This window comes from Lissotriton helveticus, chromosome 9, assembly GCF_964261635.1.
Source record: "Lissotriton helveticus chromosome 9, aLisHel1.1, whole genome shotgun sequence".
Taxonomy (NCBI): Eukaryota; Metazoa; Chordata; class Amphibia; order Caudata; family Salamandridae; genus Lissotriton; species Lissotriton helveticus.
This window is the reverse complement of record NC_136070.1, coordinates 329,288,849-329,305,498: the sequence shown is the minus strand read 5'-3', so window position 1 is coordinate 329,305,498 and position 16,650 is coordinate 329,288,849. Positions and strand designations below refer to the sequence as shown.

Here is a 16,650-nt window from a genome sequence, read left to right as displayed (position 1 = left end):
ATTTGATGTTTGGGGAGGTGTGGACACACTGCCTCATGAAATTGAGTTTACCATTGTCTCTGATTCAGTAAACTGTGGGAGAGCCGATTGAGGTAGATTTGGGGTGTCCACATTTTTATGGTGCAGTTTTTCTCCCATAATACCAAAAAGCTTCAAGAATAAAAAAATGGTGCAAAAGTGCAAGGAAAAACTGAAAGATGACGCGTATCTCTATTGGAGCAGCAAAGAAGAGGGCACATGCTGACCCCCAAAGTTGATAAAACAAACGTGTGGACTGTCTTATGATTGGCAGTGTTATTGTGAGGTCCTATCACTTCTAGAGTGCGGACTTTTAAAACATGTTAGACTGCTTTTTTTCTTCTCTATTGGAAGTGATACATTGCCATTCTTTGCTGCTAGAGTTATCATTAAAGAAGATTTCTCATGATTGAGCCTCCTGTCTTGTAACAAACAGTAAAATGTAAAACTAATGTTTTAGAAGGAGTGCTTACAATATCATTGTAATGGATAAAGAATCCTGAAATTAAATGTGTTGGGAAGTCCAGAGAACGAAAATATGGCTTAACAGACAAAAATATAGCCCTTCATTTTAGAAAATTCGAACAGGGCTGAATAATAATGGGCTATGCACCAGTGCACACTCCTCTATCTCCCTTCTCTATGAACGTCTGCGGTATGGAAGCCTCAGGTACATGGGTCACGTACCTAATTTGAACTCAGATATAACCCATTTGTAAGCAGCGCAAGAAGACAATATATGTCGCTCGTTTTTAATTAAAGATTTATTCTTCCGGTGTCCAGAACAATCTCTGAAGCAATTGTATTCTGCTTCATGAGCACCACACTAAAAACTGCTGTGCACATTATACAATACATAGACTTGACCATTAAATTATAGGAGAGTAAAACACAGAACGCCTTGAAGTGTGAATGGGCTCACAAGGGCCTTTTACTGTATTAGAAGATGAATCAATAATTATTTTTAGGAATGATAATTCATAGCATTGAATACGATTTGAACAGTAATATAGCATATGCATGTAGTGATATTTATTGCACATGTACTGTCTGTGCATTTAAATAAACTTTAATTAAATGTCTCTGCGAAGTGCGAATCGTCCGGAAACACTTGACAAATGTCCCTAAAATACTAAACATGGCACATGTAAGAACGTCACCTCATATCACGTAGGGAGGGGACCCAGACACGACTGGTATATCCATCACCAAAAGCAGCCAGCAGCCCTTTTCTGACCGACCGGGTATTGACCCATCCATCACTTACTTCTCACTCTGGGTACCCGTGACAGAGGTCCGTCAAACCATCACTCACTCTGGCCACCCAGAGCATCCAGAACCGCGGCTGGCAGCAGGACACACAGAGCGGTTGTCATATCCTACTCACATTTACTGCCAAGTCAGTGTCTGATTCACAGTACTTCATTCACAAACCAACCCAAAACGGCTATAACCAGCTTGACGTCTGCCACCTGGCGGAGAAGGCAGCGGACAGTGTTTATATACACCGCAGAGGCACGTGCGGACTGCACAGCCAATGAAACGTTTCGGCGGTCTGCCCAGGGCATTAAGATTGGCTGAGGTGTCACCAATGCTCCAATCATATGCCACCTTACATTTACACAGTCCCGCCCACTCCCAGGCGACTCCCAGCCGATGGGATTGGCTCACACGCGAAATTACGGACAAATGTCATCCGTGGAAAGATCAATAACGGACAACGGATATTAGGCTGATTTCGCGGAGGAACCGTGCTCGCAGCGGACCGGGAGTCAGTCACATTACCCCCTCCCCGGGGAAAGACAGCCCGTGGACCATGGCTGACCGCACGCCGCCGGCCTGCCACTTACGCCTGGAGTGGGTGTACGGCTACCGGGGACATCAATGCCGCAACAACCTCTACTACACGGCTGCGAAGGAAATTGCTTACTTTGTGGCTGGGGTCGGCGTGGTTTATAACAGCCGGGAACACCGCCAAAAGTTCTACCGCGGGCACAACGATGACATCATCAGGTAACCTTGCAGCTTTTAGTTCTCCTTGAACATCACCGCATTCATCACAATTTTCAACAGTCGAGATTGGAAACGTGAATATTTAAAAAGTGGAATTACTTGCTGTAACACTTACTATCTCGCATTTCCTGCATTGCTCACAGTAGTTACCAGTTACCCCTTCTAATAAAGTATTGAAATCCTGCTGGGAAGTCCCTTTGCTTTCTCCTGTTCGATAGATTGTAATCCTGTTCATTCTCGTGTATTAAATTGTGCAGTCATGCTAATAATTGAAGGTAAGCATTCCCCTCAGAATGTATAGTTAATGCAGGTGTGCTTCAAAGTTCTTGTGTGAGTGTTCTGTATCATTTCTATAACGCATTGTGATGAATGGCGCTCTCAATTAATTAGTTGTGGTTATGCTTAAATGTGTTGGCGCGCCGTTATTACAGCAAAGACCTGCCTGTTAACAGTAAATGGGTGTATATATATATACTATATATATATATATATATATATATATATATATATATATATATATATATATATTAATCGGGAGCTCCTCAGTCCAATTGCGATGGTATTTTGTCGGCTTGAGAAATGCGACCGAGCATGAAAAAGTAATGTAACGGCAGATTGTACTGTACGCAGTTTGCCTGAATGTCAATGCATTTTTGGGTGTTTTCTATACTGCCGCAGTGTCACCGTAAGGGTCAATAGACAATATTCGGATTGTGCAAGTCACCAGTAACGTGTCTGAATAATGCCGAACCTCATAGGATTTAACATATTTTCTTTAAAAAACACATCCACTCCACGAGGGGCCGCCTTTTCCCCCCAGACCAAGACCTAGAGTAGTGACTTAAGACTAACGAATTGGAGGTCGAAAATACCCCAGTTCTTTAGTTCTACACTAGAAGTACGAATGGCGTGCATTACTGTAGTAGAGTTGACTTGCTATAGGAGACAGTATCGGCAATGGCATTAACAAAAAAAGACAGGGCATGATAAAGCTGGAGACCGAGCAGTCTTGTCGTGTTAGAAACTGCCTTGATACAAGAACCGACGTGTACTATTCACCCCTAAATTCCCGTCCTGCACGTTCCTGTTTTTCTCCTCTCTAGCTGAACTAGACGCAAAAGTACATTGTTTATTGATTGGGTTCACATATCACCCTGGGGCTTCAGTGTTGCCGTTGCTTGTTTTTTATTGCTTTCATCCTTCCTTTCATTGAGGAAACAGCTGCCATCTAGCATATCAATACAGGGTGGGAACAAATGGGTGTCTCAAATGACCGTGCTTAAGGACGGTGTACCAACCGAATCCTATATGATTAACACACTTTTGAACGGCCAAAACAAGCTTATTCGAGATTATATGAATTTAGGAGACGCACGTGGATCGAGACAGATACACATACGTATAACCTCAGGGGTGCATATTTATTTAAATGTGTCCAGATCTTGTGCGTACCTTAGTTTTGGTTGCAAAAAACAACACTTCATCTGAGCAAAAGCATTTGTACATCTTGTATATAGGATTTCCAGTAAATCCTTACGGTCTGCTGTATAGACTAAACTATAGCCGGCGCCAACGTGAATACATGAACACAGAAAAAAAAGAAAATAGCCACTTTTAAAGTGGCCTTCTTGTGCCTTCCCAAGGGGAAATTGGTAATATGAGGTGCCAATACTGCATTATACAGTATTTCTGAGTTATTCATTGTAATTAATTGGTTTATACGGGTATGGTGGCTAGTTGAGGGGACATGTGTGCAGCTGGTGAGGTAGTTCTTTGAGCTTGGCATCTGCTGTAGAGCTCTGTATAATCTGCAGTCACGTGTTCGAATGCCAGCCCAGCCCAGCATGGCCGACAGAAGGTCGATAAAATGAACACCATTGAGTTGAGTAAAAAGAACGGATGTGTTTCTTTTTTTTGAACGACACCGAGTTCACTCTGTTTGGGACGAGTTAGAGATAATTTCCCAACATAATCCCGCTGTCCAGGATCACTTAGTCTGTGCTTTTCTCGGAAGCTTCGGTTGTAAGCGCAGCGAGCCAGCTGCCCGAGTTCAGCACCAGAGGGCCGGACAGCTCTCGCTGACGTTTGGAAGGCAGCTATGTAAGACGGCCGCAGAGAAAGCCCTTCGGCATCTAACTGCTCTAGGCGGATGAGCGGGGTGAAAAGCTATTAGATCAGTGTATTTTAATCCTACAGATGGATGTTTTGTGTTCTTCTCTGGAATAGACAGTTGATATCTGGCTGTGCTGCGCTGGGTACTTGGTTTTACGCTTGACTTAATTTTCCTTCAGCTGATACTTGGAGACATTCGTGTCACTGCGTGTCTGTGTCATTGTGTGAACGCCGTGTACGTGGGAATGCTGGTGTATCGCTGTGTGTTGCCGCCTGCACATTAGGTTCTATATGTGTGTTTTAGTGTCTGCACGTAGTTTTCGTTCAGTCCAGCAATGGGGTAGATATTCTTCTCTATCTTTCAAACCTGCAACGATGATGAAGCACAGTCCTTGTCCAGGCCTCACTATTCAGTGCAGCCAGTAACACACCACTGACCCCCTTTTCACCATTCGTTTATCCAGTGTAATCTCAATGCACAGCTGTCTACATTTGAGTTTCTTTTTCCCAGAATAGGGGATTTAGAGTCTGTATGTTGATCGTGTCTTGCAGTGTAAGAGTCTGGTTATGAAGTGGCTGTCGAGGATATTTCATGTTAATTTAACGCGTGGACATGTTAAAATATATATTCTGCTTTGGTAGTTTCTGTGTGTCTCTTTGCTTAAGTCTGTGTGCACATGTATTCCTGTTTGCGTGTGCTCTCTAGTGTCTTTGCAAAGAAATGCTTATTTCCTTATGCCCGTGTTGTCGTTTGTCCTCCGTGTTTGACCTTTGTCCTCCGTGTTTGACCCTGTCGTTTGATGTGTTTTATTGTCCCCTTTCTGTTTTGTGCGCTTGTATTAATGGTCGTCGCTGTAGTGTGCCTGTCCTTCCCGGTATTTTCATCTGTTCATGTGGTGGAGGGCTGGCTGCTAATGTCCGTCAAACCTTAATCCGTTCCCATCTGTCTTTGAGGGTCACATTGCTCGGTGTCTGCAGATACAGGCTTGAACACAGAAGCGGATGGAAACGTAATGTTGGGGCTGTGCATTTCCCTTTTTGATGCAACATCAGAGTATATAGAAATAAGCAAATGGCAATTTACCAACGGTCCATAGAAAACCCTGGTGCTGTGAGTGCAGTTGTTGAGTTTTCCTCCTTGTCTTGGTGTACACGGTAAACCTGGCTTACTGTGAGCTAATAAATACCTCGTATGTTTCCGCTACCGAGAAAGCAAGTCACAGACATATCATGAAACTAAGCACGTTTGTTACACAAATAAAGAACATACCCAGCTAAATACTTGAATATTGGGGTTGTGAAGCTGTCTAGCCCCAGGATCTGTTGAATGTGTATTTACGCAGTGTCTAAGGGAGCAACGGGTCTTATTGAAGTTGATTGTGTAATAGTGTTCACCTAATCCAGCTTTCTTTTGAATAAACACCTTTGTCTACACTTGGCTGCAGGTGTCATTTTTCGGAGGAATTATTTCAATTATTAATACCACAGGAGTCAGTTCCTGCCTTCAGAACAGCTTGTAGGGTTCCCGTCTTCAAAGAAATTTCCTAGCGCTAAATAATGCTGTCATAGACTCCGAGGCATGCAAATATGAATTCCCAGCCTTCAAAAATATAAACTCGAGAGAGTTGGCTTTTATCTTTACCTCATGTTTGCCATTCTGGGACGTATGTATAAGCATGAGGTGATAATTGGAGGTATGAATAATCTTATTTGCCTGACCTTCCCTGGTTAACCCTTCATCAAATATAACTCCTAGGGTTTTAACGATATCTTTAACTTCAGTTTTGATCGCCTTTACTCAAAAGACTCAATATTCAGAGCTGTTGTGGGCTAGCCAATAGTCAGTTTCTATGAGTAGAAACTCAGTTGTGGCTGCATTCAACACTAACCAAATGTCATGCAACCATTATTGGAGAATCGCAAAAACCTCAGCAAATTTCAGACGCCCTTTCTCAAGCTTGGGAGAAAGACAAAATACTTTTTGGTTGTTGCCTGCATAATGTTAGAACCTAATACCCAAATTGAATAGCAGCTAATGTAACGGCCATGTATGTTTTAAAGCACAGAAGTTAGGGGCAGGAGCCATGTGGTACGCCACATTGAAATAGGATTGTCTTAGTTGAGGCTGGTATATAACTCAGGTTTTCCAAACTAACCAGAAAAATTCCATTTATTTCTAAGAGGTCTCTGACGCCTGGCACAGCTTAATTTGAGTCGCTTGTTGTAGGTGAGGACCCTCCGGCATTCATTTTTGGGACAAACGCTTATTTGACTTGGACCTAGAGTTAGACAGGGAAAATCACAGAAGAGGAAAGACGGAAACAAGTGACAAAAGGGGCAGCATGTGTCTGGTGGTAGATAAAAGAGGCTTGAGGTGGAACCAAGACCACACAGCCTAGGTATTCAACACACTGGCATTAAATATTGCTGGCCGCGGGTTTCTGAGCCAAGCTTTGGGCCCCTTAGTTATTCTTTTGCAAATTAAGCACTGCTTAGAGACTAGAAATTTCAAAGGAGTGGGAATTAAATAATAAATACAAAAAATTAAAGCATAATCATCTTGTATGACCCAAAAAGAGACCAATCCGTATTCTTTCTTATGTTAGGAAAAGAGCATAGAGGTTAAAGGCCATTCAATATTTGCTGCTGGATGAAAATAAGAGGCAAATGTTTGTTTTTTCAGAAGGATTGACTTCCAAAATAGCGGAGTCTGGAACCTTCCAAATACATTCAAAACTGAATTTGTTCTCTTCTTCAACAAAATACCCAGGTATGGCTCTGTGTCAAGGATCTTGAAGGTTTTTTCCCCTCCCTCACATTTGGCATGACATTTTTCAGCTTCCACCTCTACTCCAGTCCCTTTAACCCGTTTACCGCAGCAGCAATTCCGCCGCGGTGCATTCATTCCATTGTGCGGGCGGGGCCGCGGCAGCCAACGGACGTGCGCAGCAATACCGAGGTAATGTTCGCGACGGCAGCTGGTCGACAACCGCACGCAAGGGGTTAAGTCCCTAATACATAATAGGGCATGGCGGGTTAAGGGCCAGCAGCCTTTGTTTCACATGCATGTGTGCACTACTAAGAGCCTGACATCATTTTAAAAGCAGCCCCTTTTCGCAGCACTGCTTTTAAATGTAAATTGTGCCCAAACTAGACTTTGGTGTTAGGAGCACTGAAAAAGTGATAAACAACAATATGTTGGCATATTTGGTACCCCCAGGGTCTCCCCTATGTGTCCTCGTTATAAAGAGGGCCCTTAAGAAAGAGGTTTTATATGCCCTGGGGATAGAGAAATTGCACACTTCACTCCCCCCATTGTATTAAAGTGCTTCCCAAAATTTACTTTGATGCAGGAGCACGTTGGAGTGAGGATCTACAATATCTTTGCATATTCAGGACCTCTAAAGTCTCCCCTAGGGGTAGGGAGTCATGTAACTATAATCAGGGTCCTTATAAAAGATGTATTCGTATAGGGCAGGCAGCTGGGTTCTAGAGGACAGCACTACCAGACTGAGTCACAATCTTTTTAGCCAATATTGCCCACCTCAAACGATCTGCTGCCAGTAGATCATAAAATAAATCCAGCACTTTGTGGATGAGAGGCAACATAAAACGGACAAATCACATGTACATATTCAAATTGACAACATTCTTCTTATGTCGGTATCTTTCTTTTATTTTGATGTATTTGAAGTATGTACAAGAACAAAACCAGCCAACGCGTTTTGCCCAGACAACTGGCTTCTTCAGGGCTGTAATGGCATACAATTTATGGGTATACATCAGTATGTTTCAAAAAAGAGAGAAAAGAAGTCTAGAGATATTAGATTTTGACTGTGAAGAGGGAGAGACAAGGAAGAGAAAATGTAAGAAACGCAAATGCTAGTGCATTTCGGTTAGACGGGTGTTCAGAATGTGCAAGAACAAGTGACCGAAGTTGTGGAGGGGGGAGGGGTACGTGACTCAACGCGGTGGCCTTAGAATCTGGCAGACTGACGCGTTGGTTGAAAAGAGAAACTGTCAGTGAATTTAGAACGTAGCTAGGATCCCCAAAGATAGTGAAGATAAATTGGACACAGCCGTGCATAGCTAAGTTTGGTGAGAACCTGAAACCGAAAAACAGAAAGTGAGCAGCACACATCTATACGGTAAGTGCTAGTGGAAACCGTGGGTGGTTCAGTGATGAAGCCTAATCGAAAGGTCAGCGCTGTGAAACCCATGCCGCCTGCCAAACTACCCAGCTAATAAATGGCAGAGTAGCTTACCAAAAATCAGTAGATTATGCGGTAGTATCTTAGAATAATTTTGCGAGGTGCGTCAATGGTCAGATCTGAAAAAATATATTGTTGATCAGGTAAACTGCAAAAAAGGATTGAAAAATAAAAAAGAAATTGACCCTAGTAGAAGAGAAGACATACCTGGTCCGGAGTAGAGAATGTCCCAGGTGAGGGAAAACTCAACGAGGAAAGCAAAGGGACCTGAAATAGATCGGGGGATGTGTAGGTATCCTATTAGTTAGAGACAGAGTTAAAACAAGCAGAAGGACGAAGTGATGTTAACTCAACTCATATTGGCAAGGTCAACCTCCAAAAACGTGGGCAAACGGATAGTAACTGGCTCAAAAATGAGGTCAAAAGCTAATATCCCTAGACTTCTTTGCTCTCTTTTTTGAAACATACTGATGTATACCCATAAATTGTACGCCATTACAGCCCTGAAGAAGCCCGTTGCCTGGGCGAAACGCGTTGACTGGTTTTGTTCCTGTGCATACTTCAAATACATCAAAATAAAAGAAAGATACCGACACAAGAAGAATTTTGTCAATTTGAATATGTACATGTGATTTGTCCGTTTTATGTTGCCTCTCATCCACAAAGTGCTGTCCGTATAAAAGATGTTTTATATGCCCTGGTTTGAAGAAATTGCACATTTATATTACCTCATTGTAGATCCAGACCCACATAGGATAACATTGCAATAGTATATTAATGCATAACTATCACTAGGAATCAACAAAAAATATAATTCAAGGACTTAGGAGAATGTTTTTGATAAATCCAACCATATGGTATTTTGTCCTTTTATCCTAAAATATAAAGAAAATAAGCTATAAGACTTTCTTGTCTGTAAGCCAAAATTCAGCTTTTTTGTGCTCTTCCCAGATTGGTCAGAGTTAACAGGATTAGCCTGGCTGTTTTGATGAAGTGACAAGTGCTCACCCAGTAAGAGGCTATCTGGTATAGATAGTTCTGCTACACAGGAATGCTAGAGCAGGGGGAAGAGTCATAAAGCAGGGAGTTTCAAAGGGTGATGGGGCAGGCAAGGAATACCAGGTTTAGCTACCCCCCAGTCCCTCTGACCCAGCCAGATGGCAGGCTTAAGGCAGGAATTGTAGATGGTAGGGGGAGGAGACCTATGGAAAGGAGCTATATACCTATAGGTGGTTTAACTAGTTCTTGCTCCTCTGCTGAGAATTCGGCCATACTGAAGTTTTGAGCAATAGTGCTTTCTGGGGGAAGATTATGCCACACTTTGGAGGAGGTGATCGTGTTCTGGAGTGTTACCCAGTACCTCATTAGACAGGAGTGCTCTCCTGCTTGACCCCAGAGAACACTGAATAAAATATGTGAGAGGTGCAGAGCGTCTCAGATCTGCTGCTTGAAACCAAGAGAAGAAGAAGGCTTGCCAAGCTGGAAACTTGATTTGCACCATCAGGCCCTGCTTTCTGACTGGCTGCGCCTGTTGCATTTTCTGGAACTGTAGCCCTTTGGATGTACCTTGCTTCAAGAGAAATAAAGAGTGGACTCCCTGCAAGCTATATGTTAACAGAGCTCACCTGGACCATCACTATCAAAAATCCTCTGCCTGGAGTGTGTTCAATGGATTTGTAAGGGTTTTGTCTAGATGCATTGTCCGACTTGAGGTCTTAACCTTTCAAGGGCCATCTTGGAGACCCCAGACCCTTGGATTGTGTTTTGAACACTTTGGAACCCCAAGAGGAACTTCAGGATGACATTCCGGAAGTTTGGAGTAACTTTGGAAAAAAGCTCCATAAGGGGACCGACTCACTCGCGCGAAAGAGCCAAGCAGGCCACCTTCAACCGTGACCCGGCCAGGCATGCTGGTTCATCCAGCTGAAAATCTCCAGAGGTCTGACTTCCAGAGTTTGACTGGGAGCTTCCTGAAAAGCAAGCCGGCGAACTCAGACTGGTGAAGAGTATCGAGGGACCCTGTCAGAAAAAGCTCTAGAAAACTTTCCAAGTCGGAAGGTAAAATCTCGACTGATGCCTACCGCAAGGAGTATCCGGGCAGGGCTCCATCGCTGTTGGCCTAAAACTATGACCTTGTCCGTGTCAAGCGAGACCAGGAGTCCAAAGGTGGTGCTATAGGTTTCTAAGTGCTATATAGTGCTAAATCTTAAAAAAATCATATCTCCGGTTTCCTAAATTGGATTTTTGTCATTTTGGTGTCATGTTAAAGATAAAAATATTTCCTATTTTTATAAATTGGTTTGGGATTTGTATTGTGTGTTGTGTCTTAATCATTTACTGAATTGGTGTTTTTAAATGCTTTTCATACCTGTCTCTCAAATTACGCCTGACTGCTCACAGCCAAGCTACTTTGGGTTGAGCATGGGAATAATTTATTGAGGCCTATACTGAGCCATAGGCGATATTAGTGGCCTATTGCCAGTGGTAGATGCATATTAACCCCTACTAATAACCCACTTTCCCACAGTTAGCATCTGAGAAACACTGATAGCGACCAGGATGATAACAATTTACCGTGTCTCATAGGTAGACTGGGCCGTCCAGATAGACGGTCACATAGACAATGCACAGAGACTTAAAAAGTATCCTTTTTGGCAAAGGAAGCCACAAATAAACAACCATCCTATTGAGAAGTACAAAATACATATGTTTTTATTTGCGCTTCAAGAGAAGAAAAGTGCTGGTGCAAAATATTAGGATCAGGTGACAGCTGCTCCAGCCAATGTTTAATCAACATCTTTGTTGCCTTCTCCATCATTGCTTGTTTGTCCTTTGCTGCATGCACCCCCCCCCCCCGCCATTGTTGCTGTCCTCCCATAATGTTGTTTACAATTCTCCCTTGCCTGTTGCTGGCTCCTAGTCCGTGTAGCCCCCACACTCACATTGTCCGTGTGTCTTCCACATACCATAAGAAAACAAGCATTGGCAACACCAATAGATCTCACCTATGCATGCTCTACTGGCTTTGTAAATGGTTTGTTAGCCATGTTGCGCGGCTGCTGTGCAAAATGGCTGAAAGTAAAGGAAAAATAAAGCCTAACGCCGCCGGCATTGAACACAACATAACGCCTTTATTTTTTACTTTTACCCCTGTTGCACAGCAGATGTACTCTGCAACATGGCTAAAACATTGATGAAGCCAGTAGATTTCACATAGGCGAGACCTATTGGCTTTGCCAATGCTTGTCATTCATTTGGTGTTAGTTTGAAGATTGCCTCTTTTTCACTCATCTTCTATTCACATGAAAAAGACAAGTGTGTAGTTTTGGACTAAGATTGTTCTCACCCATACATCATTAGGTCTCAAAAAGAGTTTGGCGCAAAGTGGAAACATTGGTAAATGTGCCTTTTTTCTGTCTACTGCGAGTTGAGCACTAACTGTGCTTGCTCACTCGGTTTTTATACAAGTTTGCAGCAGCCATGGGTATGCAATTACAAAGGTATACATGGTCCGTTAATGTCATTTCTATATAAGGGGGTGCGGAGGGGCTAAATTTAAAGGTATGCTACTCTTTGTGTACATCAGTGATTTGTTTGTTTGTTCCCATGAGGAATTGTGTAAATAAACAATAACATCAATGCACCTATTTACAGTCATGAAAATTGCAAGTGCAAACCCATTTACACCAGGACTCGGGTGTTGTTGCACCCAATTTACACACAATTGAAAAATGGACAGTAATCTTTACTAACAGCGTTTGTGCATATTTTTCAAATGTTTTTACCTCTTGCAAGAGCATTTTTTACAAGCTGAAACTGGTAAATGCCCGTTTGAAAAACATTTCCTAAGGGTAAAGAAAGACACAAATTGCATTTGGGCATCTTTTATAGGACCACCTGATGCTTATTATGTCATTATCTATAGCTGTATATCGGTTCTCAGTTGGACTGATGTCTGTGCTCTGCTGGTAATTTAATTCCACGTATATCTGGTGTTTATTGTGGGCCCATCTGTCTGTTTTATAGGCTCTCTGTGAAATCGGTTAATTTCTATCTTCCTTTTGGTATATCCGTATAAGCAGTATCTTTATCTAGTGGTTTGCGTCTTAATCTAGCTGCCTCGGTCCTCTGAAATGAATCGGCAGCGGTTGGTCATCTGTCTTAGTTTACGAAAACTGTCTACCTCTCTGTGAACCCTGGCTGCTTATGATGTCTGCTTTTCTCTCAAGGCTTATGTCCATCTGTACGATTGATGTGTTGAGCCAATGTTCGATGTGCTGCTTATTTAAAGAAAATATGACCGGAGTCAACAGGCCCTGGCCTTGAAATGAAGACAGATTGTCGATCTCAAAACGAGTAAATCTCAGCGCATATTAAAAGCAACTAAATAAAATAATTTGCCTTCATGAAAAATATGACGCCTTACCACAGTATGGAGCAAAACTAATCTTAAAGAGTGAATTAGATAAAGGTATTGAGGTACGTTTTCTAAATGCTTCTAGACTGACTTTTTCTTGTGGAAGCATGCCCAAAGCGCTTTTATGTTAACATATGAAACATGTATTAGAAGGAACTGCAGAGAGGAATGTAAAGGTGCTTCCCCCTAGATATATGTATATCTATCTATACATATGACAAATAATAATATATATTTTTCAAATTATTTTTAGGATATCTTTAGTGTGGTGGATGACTGAAAATATTCAGATCTGGTAGCATCAGATTATCCCAACACATATTCTAGTGCAGTAGAGGAATAATTGGCTCTCAGGGGAGTGAGGATGAGCAGTCCTAGGCATCTCACGGTGTACCAAAGGCGATAAGCACAATCGGTGAATGTCCAGGCCAGTTCTTTTCTTTTTAAGCAATCCTATTGAACTGTAATTTGTTACTCAAAAAAGGTAGCACTACCAGGATGCTAACTACTGTGTTTACGGGGTTGACTACACGGAGAAACACATTTTTAGGATTAAGAATAGATGCAGGTTTGCTATGATGAGTGGACTAGCTTACTTGTATTCTGTAACCCGTGGGTCTTGTCAATAATCTTTGACTTTTGACTATGCGGTTATTTGATGCAGGTTGCAGTTGTCTTTAAAAATCTCATCAAAATCTGGTTAGCCAAATTAATTGTCAAAGTGTCACCGTTGCTGGTGTTTACTTGATGTGGAGCACACTTCGAATTTCCAAACAAGGGTGTGCAGCTTTTTTACACATGGGGTGAGTGGTCATATGTGTGGTCACCAGAGCTCATTAGGGTAACCTCGCCTCCTTCTCTCTAAATTGGAACCACCAAAGACTGCATCACCTCAGCGAATGCACTCCAGACAAGCAGAACTCGTGCAACAGGAACTCTTTCCTCCAGCTGGCCTAGTCCATTTCAGCTGCCCTTGTCCATTCTTGCATGCTCTGACCTCACTCTTTTTAAAAAAAAAAACTCCTGGAAACGCAGTTACTCACCCTACAATTTTATCTCGTACTGTGTGACATCCCTGCTGTAAAGGCGCCTAGAGATCCCCTCGGGGATGATTTGTGCTAAATAAATGAATAAATATATAGTCCATGGGACTGGAGTAAGGTCCTCGAGGTGCAGTGAGCAGTCAATTTAAGTCCTCAGTCTTCCATTTTGGGGATCCCTGGAGTCGGCGCACTAGTGGATCATCAGTCATTGGACCTTAGTCTTTGGTTAGGCAGAGATGCTGGAAGATCCTCTGGTTCAGGCGTGTCAGCTACAAACACACTCCCTTCACAATCTGCTGCTTATGGGCTGCTCCTCATTCTAGACGTCATGGCTGGATCTCTCCTCCATTGGCAGCAGCTTCTGCCAACAAGGTGCTTTCTTCTTCCCTTTTAGAAGTCAGGCAGGCTTGGACAGACCCACAGCTTGTCATGCAGGATGGGCAGACCAGGCAATGTCTCACTTCAAGGAGATTGGCTGTGTGTGATCCTGGTGTTGAATCACAGCAGCTGTTCGTGTAAGTTTGTGCCCCGCTTTTATACATGATTTCCAGAAAGAGGATGTGGATCCACTGTCTACAGCTCTGAAGCCAGTTTGGGGTGGTTTCTGTTCCTTCATCTCCTTTCTGAAGGGCATGCTTCTTTGTGTAAGGTGATGACGGTCGTAGCAGGTAGTGATCATGCTTGCTCCAAGCAGACACTCCTATAACACCAGCACAATAACTGTGAAGCTCTGCACCTGGCTGTCATGAGCTTTGATGGATGGGTCACTCAAGGAAAGGAAAAAAGCCTAGGCTCTGCCTAGAAACCTTTCTCCCTCTAACAACCAAATCTACTGACTCCAAAATTGATTTTATTGGCTACAGCAAACACACTCACAAACATGGAGTCCTGCTAATAGGCACCATAAGCAAAACACATACTCAACATTTACACAGGGATGTCCGTGCAGGGCCTGGAAGTGACAAGCAAGTGGAATGTAACAGGAACGAGCCTGTAGGTATTAGGCTCTTATTTGGCCTGTCCAAACACTAGGGTTTCAAAGATGATATGCTCGCAGCACAGCACAGCTCATTGTACATGCCCCAGAGACACGTGCAGTAGCATCGGGTCAGCTAAAGATTATGCTTTTTTTTGCACCCCATCTTTGGACCGTAAGCCAGGCCATGCGTGTCATGATCAGTGTCAGCCCTAGGACTGTATGTGCATGCAGGACATCATTTGTGCTGGGCCAAAAGAAAGCCAGGATACCAGATTATCTTGCGGTTGGGAGGACCCGAGGCAGGAGTGCACATCCTGTTCCCCGGCAGGAGACATTCCCATCCCAACACATTTAGAGTTTCATGCAGTGAATTCATGGTGTGGCCATTACTTGCGCCAATAACTCCTAAAGTTATCAGCCTGAAAAAAAATGTTCCACTTCCCAGCTACATATGTGTTGCCTTTTACACAAGTAATGAGATTGAGACCCTCACGGGTGAGTAGCACGCTCTTAAAAACCCCTGATTGATTCATTGATTGAATAGGAACCATAAAACTGCCCAACAGGTGGTATGAAATGAAACCAAACAAGAAATAGTGTTTCACTAACATTATCAATAACATTGTTTACATCATGAAACAATATATTGCACCTAAATGGCTTGTGAAACTATCCCCACAGGAAAATGAAAGACGTTCAAAGGAGCTAGTTTGTGCCCTCCAACATAAGGCATTCTCCATTCAATTTCAGGAAATTGCCACATATTGTCATGAAAAATGCCCTCATAAATTAAGTCTTTCCTCATTTGTGCTATGTTTTTTTCTGGCAGGTGAACCATTAAACTTCCCCCATTACAGCGACCTTGCAACTGTACAGATTATCACATTACCTCACTGGTAGAGAAGACACTTTCATCATATGCAAAATAACATTCTCCTCTATGCCATTTAATAGCCCCGTTTAGGCCTTATCATTCCACAAACTATTACCTTAAAAAAGGAGGTATGGGAAAGAGCACTGTCATAGTTCATGTGGCCATAGAGCAAAGTAACATTAATGTCCTCTTCCACTTATGAGAGGTGTGGATCTGGTCACTGTAGCCATTCACATCTGCCTCTTGAGGAACGAGGCTGCCTGGTGTGAATAATTATTGTGTTTAACCTGACTGTACTGAATAGTTCGAGGTTTTGGAGCTGTATAAATACTTGTGGCTTAACAACTAAATTGTATTCATTCCTTGCATATCTAGAGCAACTTCCTTGGACAAGCCTTATCAGTAGCTCTTGCTTCAATATCAAATCTAAAAAGTGCTAACCAAGGAGCAGCGGCAATAAAACTAGGCCTGGGCAACATTCTTGCATTTTCCTTTGCGGATCGTACACAAAATGCCTCAAAAAATTATGTGAAATTATGGGTTAATACAAGAAGTGATGGTTGAGCAGGACTAGATGGGGGCCGAACCCCAGAATTTTACTGAACACCAATAATTTACACCCCCCAATTTTTACCTTCTGGCTGTTTGGCTCCACTCTTCCTGTGGATCTAGCGCCAAGAGACACAACCCTCCTCCACATTAAACCTACTAATTAGCGTTGTAGAAATTAAATAGGAACTGGGACCACTCAATACCTGATTGTAGATCGAAAATAAGTTTACACGATTTACTGCAGATTTCTTATTATAAGTGATACAGAAAAATGGATAGATTGCCATGGTGGCTAGGATACAGAACACAAAATCAGAAACCGGAACAAGAATCCCTATTTAAAGCAGTAAAATCTCTCCAGATTCCAAGTGTCAAACTCATAAAGAGCCTTGACAGCAGTCGAAGGGAAAATGAGAAAGTCCCTAGAAAAT

General features: G+C 42.6%; 1 protein-coding gene across 7 annotated transcripts in view; it reads left to right on the top strand.

The window, feature by feature from the left end:
• Window positions 1-1,745: 1,745 nt before the first annotated feature.
• Window positions 1,746-16,650, top strand: part of EML5 (EMAP like 5) — a 1,317,369-nt gene continuing 1,302,464 nt past the window's right edge. For all 7 annotated transcript variants that reach the window (XR_013600929.1, XR_013600930.1, XR_013600931.1 and 4 more), the window contains exon 1: window positions 1,746-2,031. Coding sequence is in view for 4 of the 7 variants with exons in the window: in XM_078660021.1 (XP_078516147.1) it covers window positions 1,835-2,031 (197 nt within the window). In the remaining 3 variants the exon portion in view is untranslated. The remainder of the gene's footprint in view (window positions 2,032-16,650) is intronic.